Source organism: Anopheles gambiae, chromosome 3 (assembly GCF_943734735.2).
Source record: "Anopheles gambiae chromosome 3, idAnoGambNW_F1_1, whole genome shotgun sequence".
In the NCBI taxonomy this organism is placed as follows: Eukaryota; Metazoa; Arthropoda; class Insecta; order Diptera; family Culicidae; genus Anopheles; species Anopheles gambiae.
In genome coordinates, this window is record NC_064602.1 from 85,395,754 (window position 1) to 85,418,869 (window position 23,116).

At 44.7% G+C, this 23,116-nt stretch overlaps 2 protein-coding genes across 2 annotated transcripts; one reads left to right on the top strand and one right to left on the bottom strand.

Annotated features, from left to right (window-relative positions):
* Window positions 1-5,139: 5,139 nt before the first annotated feature.
* LOC1271186 (protein FAM117B) lies at window positions 5,140-15,288 on the bottom strand. The gene is made up of 5 exons (XM_061662228.1): window positions 14,134-15,288; window positions 8,776-9,168; window positions 8,535-8,686; window positions 8,207-8,455; window positions 5,140-8,126 (listed from the first exon to the last, which is right to left on the bottom strand). The coding sequence occupies exons 1-5, from the start codon at window positions 14,438-14,440 to the stop codon at window positions 7,932-7,934; spliced, it is 1,296 nt and encodes a 431-aa protein (XP_061518212.1). The 5' UTR covers window positions 14,441-15,288; the 3' UTR covers window positions 5,140-7,931.
* A 1,714-nt stretch (window positions 15,289-17,002) lies between these two features.
* On the top strand, window positions 17,003-22,887 carry LOC1271185 (uncharacterized). The gene is made up of 5 exons (XM_061662229.1): window positions 17,003-17,130; window positions 17,211-17,294; window positions 17,368-17,976; window positions 18,040-18,439; window positions 21,690-22,887. The coding sequence occupies exons 2-5, from the start codon at window positions 17,282-17,284 to the stop codon at window positions 22,765-22,767; spliced, it is 2,100 nt and encodes a 699-aa protein (XP_061518213.1). The 5' UTR covers window positions 17,003-17,130; window positions 17,211-17,281; the 3' UTR covers window positions 22,768-22,887.
* The last annotated feature ends 229 nt before the right edge of the window (window positions 22,888-23,116 follow it).

A 23,116-nucleotide genomic window follows, 5' to 3' on the forward strand; every position in this document is an offset into this window, starting at 1 on the left:
CCGATCCGTTGCTTCACCGCGGTAAGGCGCAATTAAGTACCACCTTGTGGGGGAGCGGTACCCTTTTCGCTGGTAGCTAATTGATAACGCGTCCCGATCGTACGATACGACTAATTTGGGCAGGGCGTGTGGTACACATGCGCCGTGCAGGAGTGCCCGGGGACGGTGCCCAATTAAGAAAGATCAAGTAATGCTTGCGATCTTCCGTGAACTTGATCGCGGTGACCCGCATCGTCGGCCGGCCCTTTTCGGGAAGGGTTGGAACCTACCCCCCCATTCAATTGGTTCGATTGGACGGCACTCGTCCCTAGCCGGCCGGCTCTAGTGGGACTTGTGGGAAACATATGTGGCGCGGACCATTGGCTACGTGCCCGATCGGATGTTCACGATGGCCGTCCGTCGTGACCGAGCGTCGCGCGTCGAGAGACATACTGTCGTCGCTGCCAGGTCGCTGGGTCCATTCGGGAAGGGGGGGGGCGGGTTCCCCTTGGCGGGCCCGGTGCCAATTGGTGCTCGTCCCGATCGATTGATCAGCAGCGCTCTTGCATGCGCCTGTTGTTGCAAGTGTGCGAACTTGTGCACACGCACGGCCCCGGTACCGTGGCAGACATCTTGACGCTGGGAGTCTGGGAACCGCGTGACCGCGGCCCGGCACCGTTCTCGCGTGGCACACAATTGCACTGCGGGTGGCGCGGGTGTAAGCGTCGTTGTTGGTTTTTTTTTATTCATTTCTTTCAAACAGACTTAAATTAAACTCATTGCATTGCATTAAACGTGATGGTTCGATGGTCGATCGGGGCTGCAGCTAAATTGGCTGCAGCAAGAAATCTAACGCAGCCGCCCCAAGCTGCGTCACCTTCCCGTACCTGCTCAATTGGTTGGGTGCGTTCCATTTCCGTTCCTTCGTTCCGCAGCTGCTCCAGCGCCGTCGTTCGATCGATTCGAATCGGTCGAATCGAATGGCGGTGCGGAACGATCTTTACCGAAGCCCCGATGGTTGTGTGCCGCCTGTGTGGGCCACCATGCTCCACCATTGGTGACAACATCACTTAAGTGGACAGAAGCATCGTTCGATTCGCTTCGCTCCCTGCACAACCCACACGCCCCGCTCTGCGAATGGAATTTAAAGAATTTTGATTCGCAATCAATCGAACAGCCAATCGACGGAGCAGGAGGAGCGAATCCACCAACGTACGCGCATCAGAAACCGCCATGGCACGCCAATTTTGCGCCCTCAACAGCACGCTGCAGCGAAACAAGATGTGCGCCAACATGTGTCAAAGCAAACAGATTAAACTTAACCAGCCGGATGGTTGATGATTGATTATTTGACGCCTTTATTTCTGCGGTCCGGGACAGCTTTGTTACCCTTTTTGCTTTATGTACGGGCACTGGTACATATGCCAATTCTGCTGCGAGAGCTGTTGCATATATTATGTTTTTTTTTTTGTTGTTCTTGTGGTTTTATGAGATGTACATTTTGTTTTCTTCGCTAGTTTTATTTTGTTTCTGTTTTCTATCGAATTTGTTTCGTGCTCTTTTGGGTTTGTCTCTTTTGTGGCTCTTTTTTTCTTTTTCTGTCTTTAGAATAGCAATGTTACACTTTTCCTTTCATTTTTTTTTTGTTCATGTTAAGCATTTTCATTTTTCTTCTCTTTTTGCATTCTCCTGTTGCGGTTTGTTAGTCGCTACTTTCTTATTTGCAATATTTCTTTTCTGCTCTGCTTTTCTTCATTTTCTTTGCGCTTTGGCGCACGTTTCAGTCCTTTTGCAATCAGTCCCCAGTTGCGTGTTTTTTTTTGTTTGTTTGTTTCCATTCGTAAACATAGTTAAATAATACATATACACAGATAATATATATCTATATTTATTTATTTGTGAGCAAAATATACTTCATCGTACACCACGCGGTTTCGATGGTTGGGTTGGGTTCACACTTGTATAGGTTGTTCTTGTTGTTGCTGTTGTTGTTGTTGCCTATGAAGCTTTACGCGGGTTTTGTTTCACACGTTTTAACTTCGTATCTACTGACGCGTTTTGTTTTCCTTTTTTTTGCAAAACTTTTGCTTCTACTACTGGGTTTGAAGATATGTCGATACCATCTTACACTTGAGGTTGTTTTCTTCTTTTTTCTTTCTAAAACGTGCCGGTGAGTGTGTTTTTTTTTTCGTGTTTTAGCTTTACTGCTGAATGTTTGCTTGTTTACTTCTGTTATTTTGTTTTGTTTGTTCATTTCGAGGTCTATTTCTTGCTTTGGTTTGATCCTTTCTTACTTTCTCTATCAATGTTTTCTGTGTCACTTTTACGGCTTCATTATTTGCTTTCTCGTTTCTGTCTGAATTGGTTAGAATTGTTAATTGTTGTTGTCGTGTTCATTTTCTGCCAATGCTTTACTCTATTTCGCATTGTTTGACATTGACTCAACCTCTCTCGTGCGTTTTGCTGATTATGAACAATCTAAATGAAACAAAAAAAAAAAGAAGAAAAAAACGTCTCTTCTCACGTGAAACTAGAACGAAAACATTATCATACCACAACCTGCTAAATGACCGTTTTGTTTGTTTATAAGTTTTGCATATGTTTTACCGCTCCGTTTGCTTTACTAAGAGGAGCTCTAAGAGCCAGAGTTTTGCATTTGTATGAGTGCATCCATTTCATTTTTCAAAACTTAAAACCCGTGCGTGCGCATACAATGTTTTGGTGCTTCAGAATTATAAAAGTTCCACAAAGAATGGGTTTTTGGGAGAAGCGTAGAATTGTGCACTTTCTCCTTTCTTTTGCCAGTCTCTCACTCTCAGCCTGTATGCTAATCTATGTTGCAGTGGTGTTGGGGGCTAGCCTTTTATTATTTTTTTTCTTTTCGTTTTGGTTAGTCTGTACTCTGTGCTGTAGTCTGTGCCTCAATGTTGCGCCCATCGTTGCATTGTGTGGTGGTTTGGTTATTGTGTCCCATTTGAACGACATAGATCGATTTACTTTCTTACGACTTTAATATTACTAACAGATTAAGCTTTTAACAGCACAGTCTGTCTTCTATGTTTTTGTTTTCTGATTTAGTTGTTGTTACTTTTTTTATTTAAAGCTCCGAAACAGTTACATCTACATATTTAACGATTTGTTTTATTCGTGTTTTTTGTGAAATAGCCAAAACATGACACATTGTATTTTGCCTCTGGTTTGTTTAATTTACTACGTGTATTTTAAGTGTTCTCCAACTTGTTACTTACTTCTTCATTTTCTAAAGAGTACGATGAGCAATGAATTTTCTCCTCTCCTCACACTTTAACATTTGCCTAGAGATTGTGTTTTGTTTTATTTTTTATTTTTGTGCTTCGTCCTTTTATTGATTGATCGAGTGTGTGTTTGAATGATGATGCCAACGGTGTTTCAGTGTGTTCTAATCCTACGCGTGTGTCTATTTTATGTTTTTATTTTTTATTTTAACGTTTACTTTTTTACTCTTTTTACAAAATAGCCAAAGGCGAGGCACATATTTTCCGAGTGTGTGTGTGTGTTTTTTTTGTTTTGTTTCAATTATCCCTTTCCGACTTTTAACATTTATCTACCTTGTTCCGAAGTGTGATCTTTCTAACTATAGTGTTGTTTCGATTGCATTATCAGTGCTTGTTACTCCTACCACCTGTAGCGAGCGCTTTGAACTGATGGGAGTTTGTAATGTTTCATGCTCAATTTTTGAATTTCTTGCTGTTATCCATACTATCCAAAATATATACCTATACATCGTGTGCAATTGATACTTTCGTACTGTTTTTTTCCTTCGTCTTCTTCATTCCATCTGTTGAATGGCACAATGGAACATTATCGTGCGCGGTTCGCAAACATTGAGCCACAGCCTAGAGTACAGTGAACGCATAAAGGGCAAAGAGAAGAAGCATTATCTAACGAGACTTTTTCAAATTGGTTTTCACTTCAATCGGAGAGCAACAAATGCTCAACACTGTGCGCGAGAACGAAGAACGAGAAGCGGAACTGAGATTGCCGGGCTCGGGAAAGTTAGTTTGCCTAAACGGTGTGTTTGCGTCCAACTATTGAACACTGTTTCTTTTCCGCAATTTATTACTATTTAATGGGATGTACAGCTTACAGTCTACGCTTCTGGAGAATATAAATAACACGCTTTCTCGTTTGCACATTAAGTTTGCCAATTTGGGGTTTCGGTTTTTAATTTGTTTTTTTTTTTCCTAACAAAAATACATCGTAATAAATATATGTTGTTTTCTCTTTTTCGCTTAGCATCGTATCGTTTTCACCTATGCTAAATAATAATAATCATCATTTATATTTTCGGTTAAATTTGTTTCATTTCGTTTTTCATCGCCCACGTGTAACCTTTCATTTTGGGTTTAATTATTATTCAAACTCGATTCGTTTTTAACGAAGATAACGTTTAAATCAGTTCTTTTTTTTTCCTTTTCAAAATTTCCTTACCGGGGATGGTTTACTTGTTTTTTTTTTTTTGGTTTGCCAAAATGTTTCATCACTACCCCAACAATGGGGAAAAAGGGAAGAAAGGGCTGGGGAAGGGGAGGGGTGCGGAGTAAGAGAGCTTTGATTGCAATGTAACCGATCGCGTAAAATAGTACTTGAAGGTTGGGGGTTGCATAAAATCGATCTTCTAGAGATAGTTTTACAGCGGACGCCGGCGTACGGCGTTCGCTAAATGGGTTATTACGCTTCGCTCACAACGTGCACCGAACAATACCGTCGATCGTGGAAAATCAACATCCAGAAGCTCTAATATATTCCAACGATTATTACACACACGAAAGACATTATTTTTAACAGCTTTTAGCATGCAATGTGAATTTTCGATTTGTTGTTCGGCTCTATCTTTGCCTCGTCCGGGCATTTACTTGAACCAAACGTTTTATTGATGTGTTTCCAACATGATAAGCTCAGTGTATTAGTGAGGGAAGAGCAAACTTAAAACAATGATTAGTAACATGCAAACAAAGAATAGAAAGAAGAGACAATAATAGAAGAGGTAAAGACATAAATGTAAAGGAACGAAAACTAGTGAAACATGACGAACAAAATAATAAACGGTAAAGTAAGATATGAAAAGAAAACATAATAAGCATAAAAAAGAAAATAAAAAAAACAACAAACAGTAAAATGTTTTATTTAAAATGTCTGGTTTAATAGCAAAAAAATGCAAATAATTACTGAATTAAAAGGGATAACTTTAAAAACGAAACTATATAAATGAGTTGCAACATGATTATATTAAAAAAAATATCAATCGACAAAATTAATCTGCTTACTTCGCTAATGAAACGAGAAATTCATTATAAAATTATGCAAGCTACAAGCATTTAGATTTGCACACGCAAAAACAACGCATAGCGCGGCGGCCGGTTGTTTCCTTGCATTCACCTTGCTTCCGCCACGCTGTCTTAAGATGAGTGATTTGTACATTGTTCATTTGGGAGTTGGTAGATCGTTACGCGCATCGTGTACAGCTGCAGCAGTTGGTACGTCGTTTCGGTACGTCGTGCGTCGTGTTGTTTTACACTATACGTTTGATGATATTTTTTTACGCCTTGCATCACATCACGCTTTTATACTTCTTTTGCGAATAAGAATAATTTCCTAAACATCGTATTTTTTTTTCAATCTTTTCCGTGTGCCTTGAGTTGACAAATACGAACAAAACATTACATTTTAAAAACGGAATCAATTTCATCCTGGTTAGTGCTACCAGACCGGAATGTTTTCTTCTTACGTTGACTGCCTTTTTCTTACTTCATTTGCTTTTACATTTATTTCTCTTTCATTCTTTCTTTCTTCTCATTACTTGCTGTTGGTCCAATTGCAATGCTATTCCTCTGCATGTTCTCCGCCACATCACGTGTATATCTTTCACTTTCACGCGTTATTCCCTTCTTTATCATTGTTATTTTCTGTTGTTTGCCGTTGTTTCTGTTGTTGAAAAAGATGTCGTAGAGAAAATATAAAGTATGCTTGTTCGAAATGGCCTAGCGCGTTATTAATGCCACTGTCGCTCGTTTTGATTCTATGTTGTTGTGTTCCGTTCTATTGCATATGAATTGGTTGGTTGTATTTTGGGTTTTGTATTTCTTGCTCGCTGTTTTTTTCTATTACTTCTGTTCTTTCTACTTGTTTGGTTTTGTTGTTACTGTGTGTGTGTGTGTAGGTGTGTGTGTTTAGATGTACTTACTATTTATTATCTTATTGTTATGTTTCACCTTCACGTGCTCATTTGCAGGATGGTGTTTCGTGAGGTTAGTCGTTAGAAAATTGCTACTTACAATCAAGCAATCATTAAAACTCAAACACTATTTGGAAACGAGCTAATATATTGTTTTTTTTTTTGTTATGTTTCACTAATGCAGAAAAGAAAAACAAATATAAAGAAAACTTCATACGTTAAATTGTTATAAAAAAACGAGCTTTATAAAATTATGAATTAACTCTTTTAAACACAACACACATGTACGTATCTTTTTATGGCAGGTTAAAAAAACGAACAGAAACAGAACACAAACAAAAAAACATAACCGTCGTGCGATGAATCCATCGCAACACACGGACGAGAGCCTCATATAGTGGTGTTTATCATCGTTAGTGTAATTGTACAAGCAATAATGTAATAATGTTCCGTGTCCCGGCGTCTAAACCGATGCCTTAACACACTTCGTTTTGCTACAGGGGTTTTCAGGGGTTCTCATAGCTGTGGGATTCTTTTTTGACTATTTCTTATTGGAAATGAATCTTATATGTTGGTAATTGGACTCTATGGCAACCCTCACCCATTGGAACATCAGTGGATGACAGAATCATTGGAAATTCCTGTTGGATTTGTCCAAAAAGGGTACTATAGAGTCCAATTCCTTTCACATCTCGTAAGTTCATTTCGTGTAAGAGTCATAAAAATATCCCACAAGTATGAGAACTCCTGACAAACCTTGTAATGTTGTATACTGTTTAAGTGGTTTCATTTTGCAGGAGTTGTGTGTGGTTGTATATATAGGATTTGATTATTTATTGTATTTGCTGCACAACTTTACGGCGCACCCGCACCCGCACCATTTTTGGGCCCCACGGCCCGGCGCTCCTAGCAGGTGCACCGTAGAGTATTTTTGATAGAAAAAAAATGCCTTCCAAAAAATGCTACTTGAGTTGAGTGGGTTTGCACTTGTTTTTGCATATTGACGTGAGAAGATGCTTCTCTAGGTTTCGACAAAAGGTTTCGTTTTCCCCGCTTTTTCTTCACTCATCGCCATTCAGTCGCTTATTGTTCGCACATTGGGCTTATTGGGCGTCCCACACTATCCCGCTTTCTATTGATTCGTACAAACGTGCTGTCCTTCTGTCTTAATTTCCCTCACGCACGTTACCTGCATCGCTGCTGCTGTGTGTGTATGGGTGTGTGACGCAGGGCAGAGTAAAGAAATACTTTTGTTTGTAGCTTTGTCTCAAAAAATGCCATACAAAATTGTTTGTATATTATTCACATTCACATTCCATTCAGTCATCGTCTTCTTCTTCTTCTTCTTCTTCCCTACTACCGCCATCTACACTTCTCCTTCTTCTACATGTTTTCTTAACTGTTTTACAAAGCTATCATACTCGTTCTCTTGCAACTTACAGCAATCGCTCTTTGATCAGTGTATTTTTTTTCATTTAATGGAAACGAAGATAAATAAAACAAAGACAATATAATCGCGATGGACGTTTCACAAACTACACAAGAAACGGGTTAAAATTGAGAAACTAAAACTATGCAACCGCCGCACGCGTTCTGTAACGCTTTCGGTAGGTTGTTTGCAAGATAAAAAAAAAAAAAAACAAATGGCCACAACAAACAAACGAACAAATGGTAAAATAAAACAAATTAAGGCAAATCGATTTGAGTTTAAAATGCGAACCGCGGTTTTGCGTACTTCTTACTGCGCCGCGGCACCTTCCGCAGCGTCATCGCCGGCATCGTCGTCATCCTCCGGCGTGGTTTTAAGCGTCGGCAACGGTTGCAGTGGCTGGAATGCGGATCCTAAGGATGGTTTCAGCTGGAATGCGGTAGTGCACGGTTTGAAGCAGGCCGTGTTTGTACTGGTATCGGCTTCAGTGAGTTTTAAATTAACCTTTGAAGAGTAAAAGAAAAAAAAAAGAAATTAATTGTAGCGATAGAAGAAAGGGGGACAAGCGCTCACAACTGTACTACCTTTTCACAACCATCCGGTGGTTCGCGGGCCAGGAATTTGTTGATCCTAGGCGAGGCGCTCGTCGTGACGGCACCCTCGTCCGGCGACGTGCTCTGGCTGCCATCGTCCGACGACAGCGTATCGCCCAGCGGCGTCTGCGTGTTGACCGAGCGCGTATCGCCGGGACCGCCGACGAGCGAAACGGCACCGGCACCGTGGAACAGATCCGCCAACGGTGCCCGGTGGCCTTCCGGTGTGCCCCGCGAATACTGCGCGCAGATAGAACAGGGTACACAATTGCAAATTATCGAATGCAAAAATGGTTTTGCTCCACCCGACAATACGTACCATCTCCAGCTCGGCCCGGCAGCTGTGCTGCTGGCCCGGATAAAGGACCAGCTTCTCAATCTCCTGGTTCAGACCCTCGACCGAGTTGCGCATCGGCCGTATGTGTACAGGCGGACAGGTACGTGTTGGTATCGACACTGGGCTTGCTTTTGCTGGGGTTTTGAGGGGGGAATTGGCAAACAATTAGCTTCCGGTATGTTGACTGCATCTCTCTCTCTCTCTCTCTTACGCTCAAACTTACCATGATTAGGGCTAAGCGTCTGGGAGCTAACGGAATGTTCGCCGCGATGCGTGCGCTGCAGTCTTTGTCGTATCACTTTCTCCATCTTCAGATCGGTCGGCGTCGTCACATCGGTGCGCGTGATGACCGGCGACGACGAGGTGGACGATGGGGACGGGCCCATCACCACGTCCGCGGTGGTCTGGGAGGAGGACGGGCCGGCCGAAAGCATGCCGCCGCCGGTGGTGGTACCGCTGCCGCCGCGCGCACGCTCCAGGAACGATTCCTCCGTCTGGGTCGCTTTGTCCAGCTGGAGCAGCGTCGGCGTGACGAGGCTCCAGGCCGGGGCGGGGCGCAGGTAAAGGGCATCGAGTGAGGCCGTGCGCCGTATGCAACCGTCGTTGAGAATTTTCCCTGCAACAAAAGAAGAAAGAAAGATTTGTGAGAAATTAAAAATAAAAATAAATAAATAAAATGATATTTTGAACGAAATATTAACAGTAACGCTTTCAGGCCTATTTGAAGATCAAGTTGAATCAAACTATTTTTTTTAAATTTTATTATTTTTTTGCTTGTGTGTACAAAGTGTACACAAAAACAGTATTCCATTTGTTTGCTATTTGCCTATAAATACATAAAGTGAAATATGTTTAAATTGACGATTTACTTGACGCCTTTACCTAATAATTATTACTTCATTTCAACGGAACATTCCCAAACTGACGCTTATAGCTAACACGATGCAAGTTTTTCACATTAGTTTTAGCTTGTAAATGCTAATAAAAATCAAATTGGAAAAGTCAAATTTACTCAATATTACACGAGTATTATTCAATATTCTACACGAGTAGTCGAATTAGAAAAACGGACCGGTGATTTGCGTTTCGTGATTTGATTCTCAGCGACGATTCGCTTTGCTAAGCGCCTAAAGGTATGCAATTCATTTCCGTTCAGAAAGAAGATCCGGGATAAAATAGCTAGGCATAGAGGAAAATGGCTTTGTGAAAATAATTATAGTTAAAAGTAAGTTAATTATGAAATTAAAATGTCCCATAAAAAAATGATATTACGAATAAAATCAATAATTTACATTTCACACAAGCGCAACAGTTAGTTAAGTGAAATCTAGTATAAAGCCGGCCAAGCAGTAATGCGTACTTGCTATACGTGAGGGTTATAGATCAGTATACATAAATTTGGTCGTTTCATACAGCTCAGTTTATTTTTTAAATTTTTAAAGTCTAACAAGACTTTACACTCCCAAGCGCATCAGGCACGAAATGTGCGTTAACATGCATAAAATTCTAGAAAATGCATTGCTATCAAGAAGCTCCTAACTTAACCAACATCAAAGTAACACAAGTGACTGGTATACGGCCATTGCAGCCACCGAGCGTATTAAAAATCATCCTCAAGATATCTAGCGAGATTAGCGTAATTATTCATAGCAGGGGAGCGATAGTGGGAACGGAACAAGAAATAATGTATATATCCCATATCCCGCAGGACACTCCGCACACCGCCAAACGCCATCATTCTGGATCATTAAAAAGGGTAATCGTTCTAAAAATATGCTCAAACAACATTCAACCCCTAGTGCACGAGTGGGGACGATGTAGAATGATTTATATAGCCTCTTTACAAACACACACACACCCACACGTCCCGGCATTGCACATTACGCCAGCGTGGCCAATAGGGGGGGAGGGGTGATGATTTCAAGGATAACTGTGCTAATGGTATGCATGCGTACACGCGGCGCAACGGTGCTTCCGATCCTTTTCGGGGGTGGTTGTGGTACTGGTGGTAGTTAGTTGTTGTAGTGGTTGTGTGTGCATCAAACAAACCGTATTACTACGGAAAGGCACACATACATCCACTGCTTTTTTTTTCCTCTATGCCCTGCGCCACTCTCGCTCGCTCTAACCAACCATCGTCTCTCGGCCGGCAAGCGTGCACCGGTGTGCGCATGAAATGGCAGGAAATGGAAACCCCAAGAATCGATTAGCAAAACCCCTTGCTTCGGGGTGATGGGGGGTACGGTGTGTTTCATACCAAAAAAGCATCCAGTAGTAGTAGTAGTAGTAATGGTATTAGTAGTAGTAGGCAGGTGAATTCACATCCAATGCCCTAACTCTTCCTGCGCGCTTTGGGGGAGCGAAAAAAAGGAAGCACGAACTTGTTTGCTCGGCAAATCGCTCTCCAATACGGTGCCGTAGTATTATAGGTCCTTCTTCTCGCCACGCGATTGCATTCAGTGCATGATGCACAACACACCCATACATCCAGACTAGGCGATAGTATATATCGCCCACTCGTGCCAATGCTCGTGCGCGCGTGCTAAGGCGAGACCGGTCTGGGAGCGACCCTCTTCTCGCCGGCCAGTGCGGGAAAGAGAGCGCACACACACAAGGACCATTTCAGCAACGGAGTGCACACGCGTGCAATTCAGCTTTTTGAAGATCAAGGACACTATTTGTGCGTTGATTGAATGAGTTGGGCATGCTGCCGCGTAGCGTAGCGGTCCTGCCATTTCGTTCGCTCTCGGCAGCCTTCCACCATGCTTGCTCTATCGCTTTCTCTCTTTCTCTGTATCTAGTTTTCCTATTGGGAGGGAGTTTGATGCGTTTCAATATTAAATGGAATTTCCGGCAGCGAGTGGCGCTTTGTTTCCTGTTGCCTGCTCCGCAACAACAGCCACTAATGAGGGAACGCTGTTAATTCGCGCGACTGTTTCAGTTTCTTATGTTGCTCGTATCGTTTTCATTTTCGCTCTTTTACAATCGAATGATTACTTTTCCCTTTTGTTTTCGAAAAAATGATTTCCTTCAACGGATTTGCTTCGCTCATTGCGCTCGTCCTTACATTTCGCCGGAGGGGTTGACATTTCGCGCGAGCAGCTTTCCTAAAATAAAACAAGAAAAAAAGGGTAACCCTCTACGCGGGGACATGAATCCTTGACATTTTCGCAATTACATTGATGCTCATGGGCCTTGAAAGAATGGGCAGTGTAATGTTCCATTACGCAAATTCGCAACCTCGCACGCGGTGTGCTATCCCGCTGTATCATCGAGCTTCCGAGAGCTGCTTCCCAGGCGCTATTGATGATGCCGGGTCGGATGCTATTTCCAGCCTTCCGTGGAGTCCTCTGCGCCTATGTAAACGCCTACACAGGCGTCCCGTTGCGCACCGGGCCCCCGGCAACGGCTTTTCGTACACAATTTCCTGTCTCACAACCACACCGATACAGGCACCAAACGGAGGCCGGCCGGGTAACAGCAACACACGCGGCGATAGCAGCCGGATACGTGCGTATGTGTTTGCGCGTGAGCGAGAGAGCGCATCGCCGAGAGCGGGAGTCCGTAGTTTCATTGATAAATAACAAGAGTGTCTTCCGTTCGGGTGAAGTTCGGTGGCTTTGGAGTAGTAGTCCTTGGCGGGGAGGGCCAGGAGCCGAGCCAAAGGGATACCACTGCGCTGCGACGTGCGTAGAGCGAACCAGGCAAAGCGAGTTTGCGTACGGCCTCCCCGGCATGGCTGGCATGTTGAACGGTTAGCACAGCGAGAATGCTTTCCAACTTCAACTTTTCCTAACAGGCACAGGCAAACCGGTGGGCAAAACGTTTACGAAAAAAAAAAACGCTAGCCCGTTTCGATACAACCGGGGGCGTGTGTGATTGATGGGTTACACCATTTTTCAATAATATTTGCGGATAATGTATTGGCTGGCTGGTCGAGAAGCTTTGCCCAATGTTGCCCTTGTTATTGGAGGGGTTTCTTTGTTCAAAGGGCTTTTTCCACTCTTTTTTTGGAAAATGATAGAATTTAGTTGCACCGGGATAAGTGATTAAATATTCAACTGTCGAGTGATGTGATCACTAGATACAATGTTTTAATTAGACTTGCTGAGATCCTTCATAATCAACTAAAGCTGGATGGATTGCATGCATCCAGGCGTCAAAGGATAGAAAATACTGGAATGTCCCTTTTTTTGGGGCATACTTGTTAAATGAAACACTAAAGAAAGATAAAATATAACTTAAATGTATCTAAAGAAATAAATAGAAATATGTTTCACGAAAACAGAACTTTTTATGTGACACCCGAGTATTATAAAACATTCAATATTTGCATACTTTTAGGCGTATTTTAAACCTTCACTCTACGGTTCGGTAAATTTCAATTTTTTTGCAAATGGAATAATGTTCAGTAACAAATGGAACGTTTCGAGCAATTTATATTCATCAAGGAGTCTAATAAAATTTCCATAAACATTACTTCAAATGATTACTTCAATCTGATCAGACTTGAAGCGTTTGGCACTGACAGCCATTAATGGCTGTGAGTCGAGTGATTACGATTGTTGCGTCAAATAGGAAGAGGAAGTAGAAAAACATGTTCCCTTCACCTTGCTAGATCATCATCTAAATGTATGTAAAATCATTTGTACCTTAAGTATCATGTACACCTTAATTCAGTGAAAATAGATTGACTCTGTGTGACAAAAACACATTGCATACTTTTAGGCGTTTTTTCTCACTATTGCTTTGGAAAATGCAAGCTAATTGAAATAAATAATTTAAACAGCTTTGTATCGAATTATATGCCAACTCAACACGTCAAACATGTTAATTTACGCACATGCAGAATAAGGATGCCCTGCCACGTTCGACATACCGGGCCATAAAAAGCCGGCAATCGAACCAGACACGCGTTCTCGGCCGGGTTCCTATCCAGCAAAGCCCAGGGAAGCGATTACGGCGGAGGGGAAATTACGTCCGTGATAGAGTAGGAAGTACAAATCGGTACCTGTAAAGGGTGGACTGAGGAATGGGGCGGTACATTGTACGCTCCCGGTGAGATGGCCCTCTTCCCGAGTGCAATACTACGCTGCCGATTGATGATGCGCCGGGTGGAAAATGCACTACCAGTCACACATACAGGCATGTGCAGTTGCAAGCGTAAAACAAGTCGTAGCAGAGTAATAGAGAGATCTCTCGCAACCGAGAGAGCTAGAGAGCGAGTGTGTGTGTGTGAGGAAAATTTGTGAGCAGAAAGCGACGGTGATGGTTTTGCCCTGCGAGCCGATTTTCGTCAAAAAGGATTCGCTTTGTGTTTGCTCCGACGGAAGCATTTGCACACAAAGCGAGGCAGAGTGGATGAACATTTGCACAACAGGGGAGTCGTAGATGATCACTAAAAAAAGCAAGAAGAGGATGGTGATGATAAGAGGCGCCTTCCTGTACCGGTTACCCGGTGAAATATCCTTTTTTTGTCATTTTTGTTGTCGCTTTTTCTCTCTTTTCCAATAAATTCATTCATTTCCGCTGCGGCCGGTCGTTACGGGACATAAATGCCTCTCAGGCTGGGCATGCTTACCTTTGCCCGTCAGTGCACCCGGGCTCCGATTGCCACAGATGGCGTGCTCCGGCGAGATGTGCCGGACGGGCGGGGACAGCGTGGCCGAGAGCGATTTTCCTGCCCCGCTGCCATACGTTGGGCCCGGTGCCGTTCCACAGCCTGCGCTGCCGACCGTCATGCTGCTCGGACTGCCGGCCTGCTGGCCGCTCGCCGTACCGGAGCTTCCGCCGGTGCAGTGTATGGATCCGGTGCCTCTCAGCAGCAGCGAGCTGACGGGCACGAACGCCTTCATCGGTTCGTTATGTTTCCGCACGCGGCTGGACATGGTGAGGCGGATGGATGGATGATGGTTGGCGCGATGGTTACGGGAAGGGGGGAGGTTGGATGCTGCTCACTTCACCTGCTTTCACGTTCGCTCTCGCACACTAACGACCACTTTGGCGGCGTTCGATCACCATCGGTGACTGCCGGCTCGGTGTTGCTGCACCCACGGCACGGTGTACCGTACACTCGGTACCATCCGGAACCGGGTGCCGGGTGTAGGTGGTGCCCGGGGGTAGTGTCACCACCCCCTCCTTTGACTAATAGAGCGCCGCTTGGGTGGACAAAGGAATTGCTTCAAGATGCACTTCACTGGTTTTTTTGTTGTTGTTGTTGTTGCCAACTTTCCCCCCTTCTACACCAATCACACTGACACTCCACTCCCGGGGGTGGGATTTTCTCTACCCTTTGTTGCCCTTCCGCCGCTAAGACGGGGCGACAAAATCAATGTGCAGCAATGCACCGAAACAAGGGGAGGGGGGGGGCTTGTACAGACACACACACACCACCAACGTAAAACACACGCACGCACACACACAAGCGCGTTGCAGATTCGCTGGAGATTCGGAGCTAAGCTCAGGCGAAAAATGCAACTTTTAGCGACGACTTCGGCCACTAAATCGAACACCGACACTTCATCTATTCACCTCACTGTCCACCGCGCAGTAACCGGAAAGGTGGCTGTGTGTGGGGGGCCGATTTCAGCACCGGAAAAATAGCACGGGCCCTTAAACTTCTCAACACGACTAGCTTCTTCACGCGACCATTCCGAGCGCTCGCTTTTTCGAAGTGTGTAGATTAAATCGGATGATAAAGTGTTTGTATTACCATCCCGTATCGTACTACACGCACACACACACAGGCGAGAGCTGGTTTGTTACTTGCGCGTGTGTGCGTGAGTTGTGAGTGAGCAGCTTTGTTGTTTTTTTATTATACATGTCAAACGGTTTAGGGTGGCGGGTTGAATGATGGATCGTTGCAGTTCCGTACCCAATGAACAATCAGGAATCAGGACATCGAGCAAACAGACAATTCGGTGAGAGTGAAAATACTCGAGATAAACGAGTGTTTTATCAGGGAGTCTTACGATTTGTTATATTGCTGTCCATTATTTGCATTTGCATTTGGGTCAACCGGATGAATGTGACAATTCGCGCGTTCGACGAACTTAGCTCATTTCCAAATTTATGACTGAAAATCAGGCAGTTCGTGGTGCTCGCGCACGGTGCAAGTGTGAACGCAACATGAACTTTGACAGTACACACGTTCAAATCAAAAATTAAAAACTTTGTTAAAAAAAGGTAATTTCAAGTTGCTTTGATTAATGAAAATGTTTGTGTCACTAGTAAAAAATTGTATGTAGCACATGTTAACATTTTTTTGTCAGGCCAAAAGCGGTTTGAGCTGTCAAGTTCGTGAAAGCGTCGAGAGTTTGTGCCTATTTCCCCTTGTTTATACATGCCAATCGCCAGTACCCAAGCGCCACAGATTAAGCTTAAGGAAAATCGAATATCCTTTGAGAAAAAATCCTAAACTCCATAGCTTCATTGGTTCAATAGATGGCATATTACAACTCATCATAATATTGCTGTCCTTTTCTTGCAATGTGTTTCGCCTAACTTCATCGAATCATGTCATATATACCATTCAAACATTTCGAGAAAAAATCTATATGAATGGTCGTGTGATCAGATACGTGGGTATCAACACCAAAGACCATTTATCAAATCTCACTTGCGTAAGTGTTGCTGGTTTACATTAGAGTTTAGTATTTAAACAATCGTTTCGCCGTTATAGTTCTAGCGATACAAAACTTCAATGCCATACAACAGTACAGAGGAAATGAGAAAGCTCTCCTCCAAGCGAGGAAGCTCCACTGGTTGGATATCCCACAAACAGATGGCGTCACCAGCTTTTTGCTATTTTTAGAAAGTATGAGTCGTTTGCAGTCTGCTAAACGAAGTCTTTCTATATTCCGTTTAGGTTGGTAGCTTGAGTCTTTTAGAACCCGTTTAGTGGTCGGTTAGTGGATTTGTGGCACTTGGGGTAACAATTAGCCAGTGAAAGCCAAGCTCATTTCATTAGTGGGTACTGGCAGGCCTTGACCGACAGTGGTTGTTGTGCCAACCAAGAAGAAGAAGAAAATACTCGAGATAAACGCGTGTTTTATCAGGGAGTTTTACTATTTGCTTTATCGCTGTCCTTTATTTGAATTGTGTCAACTGTCATCAATTTGAGTCAAATTAATAAAAATAGTTCAAGCACCTCACCGCGCGGCCTCATGAGGTGAAATATACAGCGAAATGAACTATTTGACAGGCGAAATCTCTGTTATATAACGCATCACAGCAATCAGGTGATGTGCAATGTAACAAATAACGTGCACAAAATCGTAATTGATTGTTGGATTGATAATGATCGTGATGCATACGTTAGCTTTTGTCTTTTTGAGCAAGCAAATTCTTGAAATTCAGAACTATTGTTATCACAATACAATAGCTACCATATCCACCAACGATACCAGACCTTGGCCTAATATCCGCCAAATTTGTTGCTTGGGGACTAGCTTTGTGAGCGGTTGTCAAAGTGAGAGCCCATCAGCTGTCAGCGAGAATGTCAACAACCGACACTCACCGCAAAACAAAAAGCATCGAGCGTGGGTTTTGTTTCCAATTCTAAATAAACTATATTTATGTAAGTTTCATCGTGTTTAATGGTTTGAAAAGGAATTTATAGTGGTTTGCCACCGTGTGACCGTTTCCGTTTGTTTCTAGATTAAACACGTGTAAAGCACAGCATCATCGAAGTTTGACTGCGGCAGCGAAGCCGGGCGGGTACGACGACGATGAGTGGTGCAGGTATGTACAAAAAATGGCTATAAAGCCCCGTTTGCATGCATGCATTAACGCTGTATTGTAATCTTTCCACCAGCGGAAGTAAAGCAACCGGCACCAGCTGTGCCGGATATGAGCCAGCCGGCGGCCCAGCCACTCGAACCGACCAAACCGCCGGACATTGATCCGGAAACGACGGCATCGGCAGCGAACGCGGTGGAACAGTGGCGCAACTATCAGAACGCGTACAGCGCGTACCAGCAGCAGTGTGCCGCGTACCAGAACTACATCCAGCAGACGCAGTACGCGCAGACGGTCGAGCAGCAGCAGATGATTTACAACCAGTATCTGGAGCAACATCGGCACTATCAGTATCACCTGCAACAGTACGAGCAGTACAAGGCGGGCAATGGTGTTGCTGGTGGCGGCGGTGACGGTAGTGGTGTGATGGGGTATCCCAGTGCTCCCGGCTGGCAGACAATGGGTCCGATGCAGGGCGCGCTTCCCGGCAATGCCGGCATGATGCCGGCCGAGTTTCAGCAACCGATCAAACCAACGGGTCCGGGTGGCCCTGGAGCACCGGCGAATGGCACTCTTTCCGGGAGATCAAAGGGTGGCCCCAATATGAGACGCGGCCGAGATTCGAGGACGAAAGCGAAACCAAACGAGAAGAAGAATGAGCTGCACACGAAAACCATCATATATTGTAAGACGATACACATCCTGTGGATCGCTTCAGTGTTTCCACTAATCTCGTTTCTGTTTTTAGTGAACCCGGACGACGAACAGCTGCTGCCAACGGAGCTGAAGCAACTGTTCGGCGAGTTTCACTGCAATCTCTGCCGCACGCGCATGAACTCGCACATCTCCGCCAACATCCACTACCAGTCGAAGGCGCACGAGAAGAAGATTAACCAGTGGCTGAAGGAATACTGTGCGGAAACGGGCACGCCGGTACCGGTCCGGCAGCGGCCACCGCTCGAGCTGGCCGCCGAGACGAACGCGATCGGCAAGTCGGTGTTTCACTGCGAGGCGTGCGATCTGGTGCTGACGTCGGTGCAGCACGCGAACCAGCACTACACCGGCAAGCGGCACGCGATGGTGGTCAACGGGAAGAAGCTCCCGTCCGGCACCGGACACTACAATGCGGAGGGCAAATGGATCCGAACGTAAGTAGTGCTCTAGCCATAGGAGCAGAGTGAAATGACACAAAAATGCGCATTGAGAGGTGACACTGGTACAGTCTGTTCCACGTGTTGAGTGTGTATTGTGATTCCGTGTTGGATGGTAATTGTTTCCCAATTGTATTGATAGGATCATTCTTAGGATGTGGATGATGTTTTAGTGATTAGAAAGATGGCTTGGAAGGAGGCCTATTACTAGACCACCAATAGATAGATCGTCGAAGATTACTTCTTCGAAGACTACTCTTACAGGGTGGTCCAGGAGTTCTCATAGCTGCGGGACACTTCGTTGATTCCTTTTCAAGTGAAATGAACTTATTGTAATGGGAATTGAACTCTATAGCACCCTTGTTGGACAAATCTAATGTGCATTTCCAAGGAGCCTGTCTAACAAGGGTGCCATAGATTCCAATTTCCATGATTTGAAGTTCACTTCCCCCAAGGAAAGAGTCAAGAAAATGTCCCACAACTATGAGAAGCCCTGGAAAACCATGAAGAAAGAGCTGTTCCTTTACCTTTAGCTATTGTAGAAAAACTATTTGAAACATACATCAATATTGCCAATTGATGTTCAATTTGTCCCGATTAGACAAACAGAACCGAAGATTAGCTTAGGTATTATTAAACTTAATGGTTTTGGATTGAATCCTTATAGCAAGGATCATTATTTTTGCCCACAGATGATCGTTGTCTTAAGGATTCTGTACAAAACCACCTGGTGTAATAACTTATGCTCATTGCAACGCTTTTGGCACACTTATTGCATAATATTAGGCGTTTTGTCTTTAAAATCATTCCTGATTGGATCAACGCGCCTAAATTTATGCTTATGGTTTTAGCAAATCTAGTCTAATGCATGTCTTTGCTTGGAATCGGATCAAATGATTCATTGGCAATAAATTACCAACAATATCCCCAATTATGGATACACACTCACGCCGAAACAGATCGTCAACGAATCGTGCGAGCAAGGTTCTACGTTTCCATTTCCAACATTTCCCCACTTCGAAACGAAATGGAAATAGAATCAATACCATATCTGTCCCCTTCCGTACAAGGATCATCTCTGCAAGCTTCGTCTTATTTTCCCTTCTCAATCGTACCTCTTGTTGTTTCGTGCTCTTGGTTCTGTTCCGTTCCTGTTCCAATTTGAACCAAATCCAATTTGATCTGAACATCTTCCCTCTCATCTGCGAAATTAGCGTTGAGTTTTAGTTTAGTTAGCTTTGCGCTCACAGTACCGTGTCTTCTGCTGCTACATGCTTAGCAGAATTGCGAGCACAAGGAAAAGAACAAAGCAATTTAGCCCCACCGCGCTTCACAAGCACACGAAAAGCGCTCGTACGGTGTGAAGCGAAAAGGAAACGGAGGCAGAGTGAATGTGTGTGTGTGTGTGTTTGTGTGTAGAGTGTGCCGTCTTCCGTTTTCCGATGTGCTGTGGCCACCCGACGGTGGGCGTGCGGGATCCTATTCGATGCAGATTGTGTCGCATAACGTGCGCTGTGCGCGGTAAACGATCATACCGGATGGAATAGGATCGTGGTGTTGAGGGAACCGCGTTGATCGGAAAACGAAAGCGCTGGCGCCACGTGACGTGGACAATGGAGGAACCACAGTGCTAGTGGTGGGAGCTCGGAATCGGACCTACCCGATTCCGATACCGAGTTTAGAATCAATTTCGGAGCCGATTCCGAAATCGGAATGAATTCCGGAGCCGATGCCGGAGTTAGTTCCGGAGCCTATTCCGGAGTCGATTCCGAATCCGGAATCGATATCGGAATCGGAAGTCAAAATTGGCTCCAGAATCAGTATCAGTTTCGGAATCGGCCTGGAAATCGCAATTTACTTCGGAAACGGAATCATAATTGACTCTAGAATCGGAATTAGCTCCAAAATGAGAATTAGTTCTTGAATTGAAATAAGAAGTTTCAGAGGCGAAATCAATCCGTCAATGTTCATGACAATGTATCGTTTACAACTTAATTCAGATTTTTTTTAGTGTTAGGTTTCATGAATCTTTCGTTGAGATTCATTCGTATGAGATTATTCGTACTTCCTTGTTGAGTGATTCGAATCTCGTGTCGAAACTTCAAAGATTCATGATTCAAGATTCATGAATCTTCAAAGAATTACGAATCTCTAATGATTCTCGAATCTTCATAGATCTATGAATCTTTAATAAATCATGAATCTCCAGGATTCATAAGTCTACTAAAATTCATATATATTCAGGGATTCATTAATCTTTGGAGATGTATGATTTCCAAAATATTGAAAGTGATATTTGAGATTCTTGAATCTTTTCAACCGATATTCAGATTCACTGAATCATTCCAAAGATTCAATCAGATTCATGAATCTGAATCAGATTTAGCCAACACTAATTCTTTGCGGCTATCAATACGTAGCATCATTGGACCCAAAAACCTATTCTTATGGAGATGGTGAAACCGATTTCGATTTCGAAGCCAATTCTGATATCAGAGCCAATTCCGATTTCGGAGCCGATTTCAATTCCGGACCCGATTTCGATTCCGAAACCGATTCCGAAACCGATTCTGATTCCGGAGCCAATTCCAGAGCTGATTCCGGAGCCGAGTTCAGAGTCGATTCCGGAGCCGATTCTGGAATCAATTCCGGAGCCGATTCCGATTGCAGAATCGATTTCAGAATCGATTCTGGAAACTGATACCGGACTTACTTTCCGGAATCGATTCCAGAATACTTCGGAGCTAGCCGGAATCGATTCCGACGAAAACTTCATTTTTTGCACGTTGTACAGAGCGGGTGGTGATGGTGGTTCAAACCTCAACTCCAGTCCAGGCCGTGTGTGTTTGTGGTAGAGGACACACAACGTAGATGATCTTCATTCCGCCGTGTGTGTGGTGTGTCTTCATTTCAGCGCTCCCGGGGACATCGTCGCTGTGGGTATTGAACTTCCAACGTGCCATGTAGCAGCGGCCACTGTGTCCTGCATCTCTCTAGCCAACCGGCGTGCAAGTTGCACGTGAAGGTATATCTTGTAGTTAACATTAGCGCAGGCAGCTGGTGCAGCTTAAAGTGGAACCTCTCCACGCACCTTTCTTTTTACAGCAAAGCTTAAGAAGTCTATGAAGCAATAAGATACGTCTGGTATATACGATTTTGTTTTGAAATTTGTTTACCAAAACTAAAAAAATACAAACAATTATTTCACTAATTGTGGTCTCTCCGTCCTGTTCCTTCTGTCTTATAGCACAAACATAGTGGCCGAGGTGCCGCCCTCTGGCCAAACGGTCGCCCCGACAACGCCGGTCGCTAGGAAACGCCCCTTTCAAGCGACTCAGAACGGAGCCAACGGAACGACCGGAGCAAAGAATCTTCGTCTGGAGCCACCGCCGCAACCTCCGGTACAATTGATGAACCCAGCGCTGGGCCCTGAGGCCCCGAATGCAACGAATGGGGTGGCAGCTGTTCCACCGCTCCAGCAACTAGCCAACGTTCCGCCGGTCACGGCACCGGTAGCCGCAACCCCTGTCCCAACAGCGCCACAACCGATCGTAACGATTAACGTGGAGAGTGACGAAGAGGTGGTGCCAGCGGATGGTAGCAAACAGTCAGTACAACCAGCCACCGCGCATCCCACTACCCTACCGTCCAAAGGTGGCCCGGAAAGCGGCACCACGCTCGAGCAGGAGATTCGCAAAAAGGAAGGGCTCGACTGTGTGGACGATACTGGTACGTTCTGCCTAATCTGCGAAACGTCCGTCACGTCGCGGTCCGAGATGCTGATGCATCTCAAAGGCGCCAAGCATCTGAAGAAGGCCCGCTCGATGGGGGTGATCGTGCGCACCACCCCGTTCAATGCGTCCGATACGATCCTGCGCAGCCTGTCGGTGCCGCCGCGCCAAACCGACTGGTCGCTGTACCGGATGCCGTCCGGGAAGTTTTACTGCAAAACGTGCAACCTGATCGTGGCGGACGAGAAACTGTTCGGCCAGCACTGGTACGGGAAGAAGCACAAGCTAAAGCAGCGGCAGGAACAGCAGGCCGAGAAGCAGCAGCAGCAGTTGGGCGGTGGTACTGCTGGTATGCCAAACATGCTGCTACCGGGCGCTGCATCGATGGCCATGGAAAGTTCGTTCGTTTCGGACGATCATGACGTTATGCCGGTGGGCAGTATGACAGAATTGGCCAATCCGGACGGGGTGGTGCAGATTGCACCCACCAGCGACGACGGGCCGGGTGCACAGAAAGCACTGCCGAAGAAGGGTCGCAGGCCGTACTTTAAGCGGGGTCGGTTCGGCAAACAGCGGCCAGCGTTTCCGCAGTAAGGCCCCATGCGTGAGTGAGTGAGCATTAGAGTGATGAACGATGGAGAAGATCGTTTTATTTCTTGTGTCTATGGAGTGTTGAGATTGAATTCAATAAACTCTCGTAATTGTACCATATAACAATGAGTAGTGAGAACGAGAGAGTTGGATTACTTGATGACACATCGAAGGAGAAATGCGAGTGGGTTGATTCTTCTTCTATTTGACGTAACGTTCCACGCGGACATGCCGGCCTAAACAACAGACTTTCGAGATTTAATTCATTACTACTCAGCCGCAAAAAGTCAATCCTTGCTGCGGGGGGGCGCGGTCCATTCTAGGCTTGAACCCATGTCGGACATGTTATTGA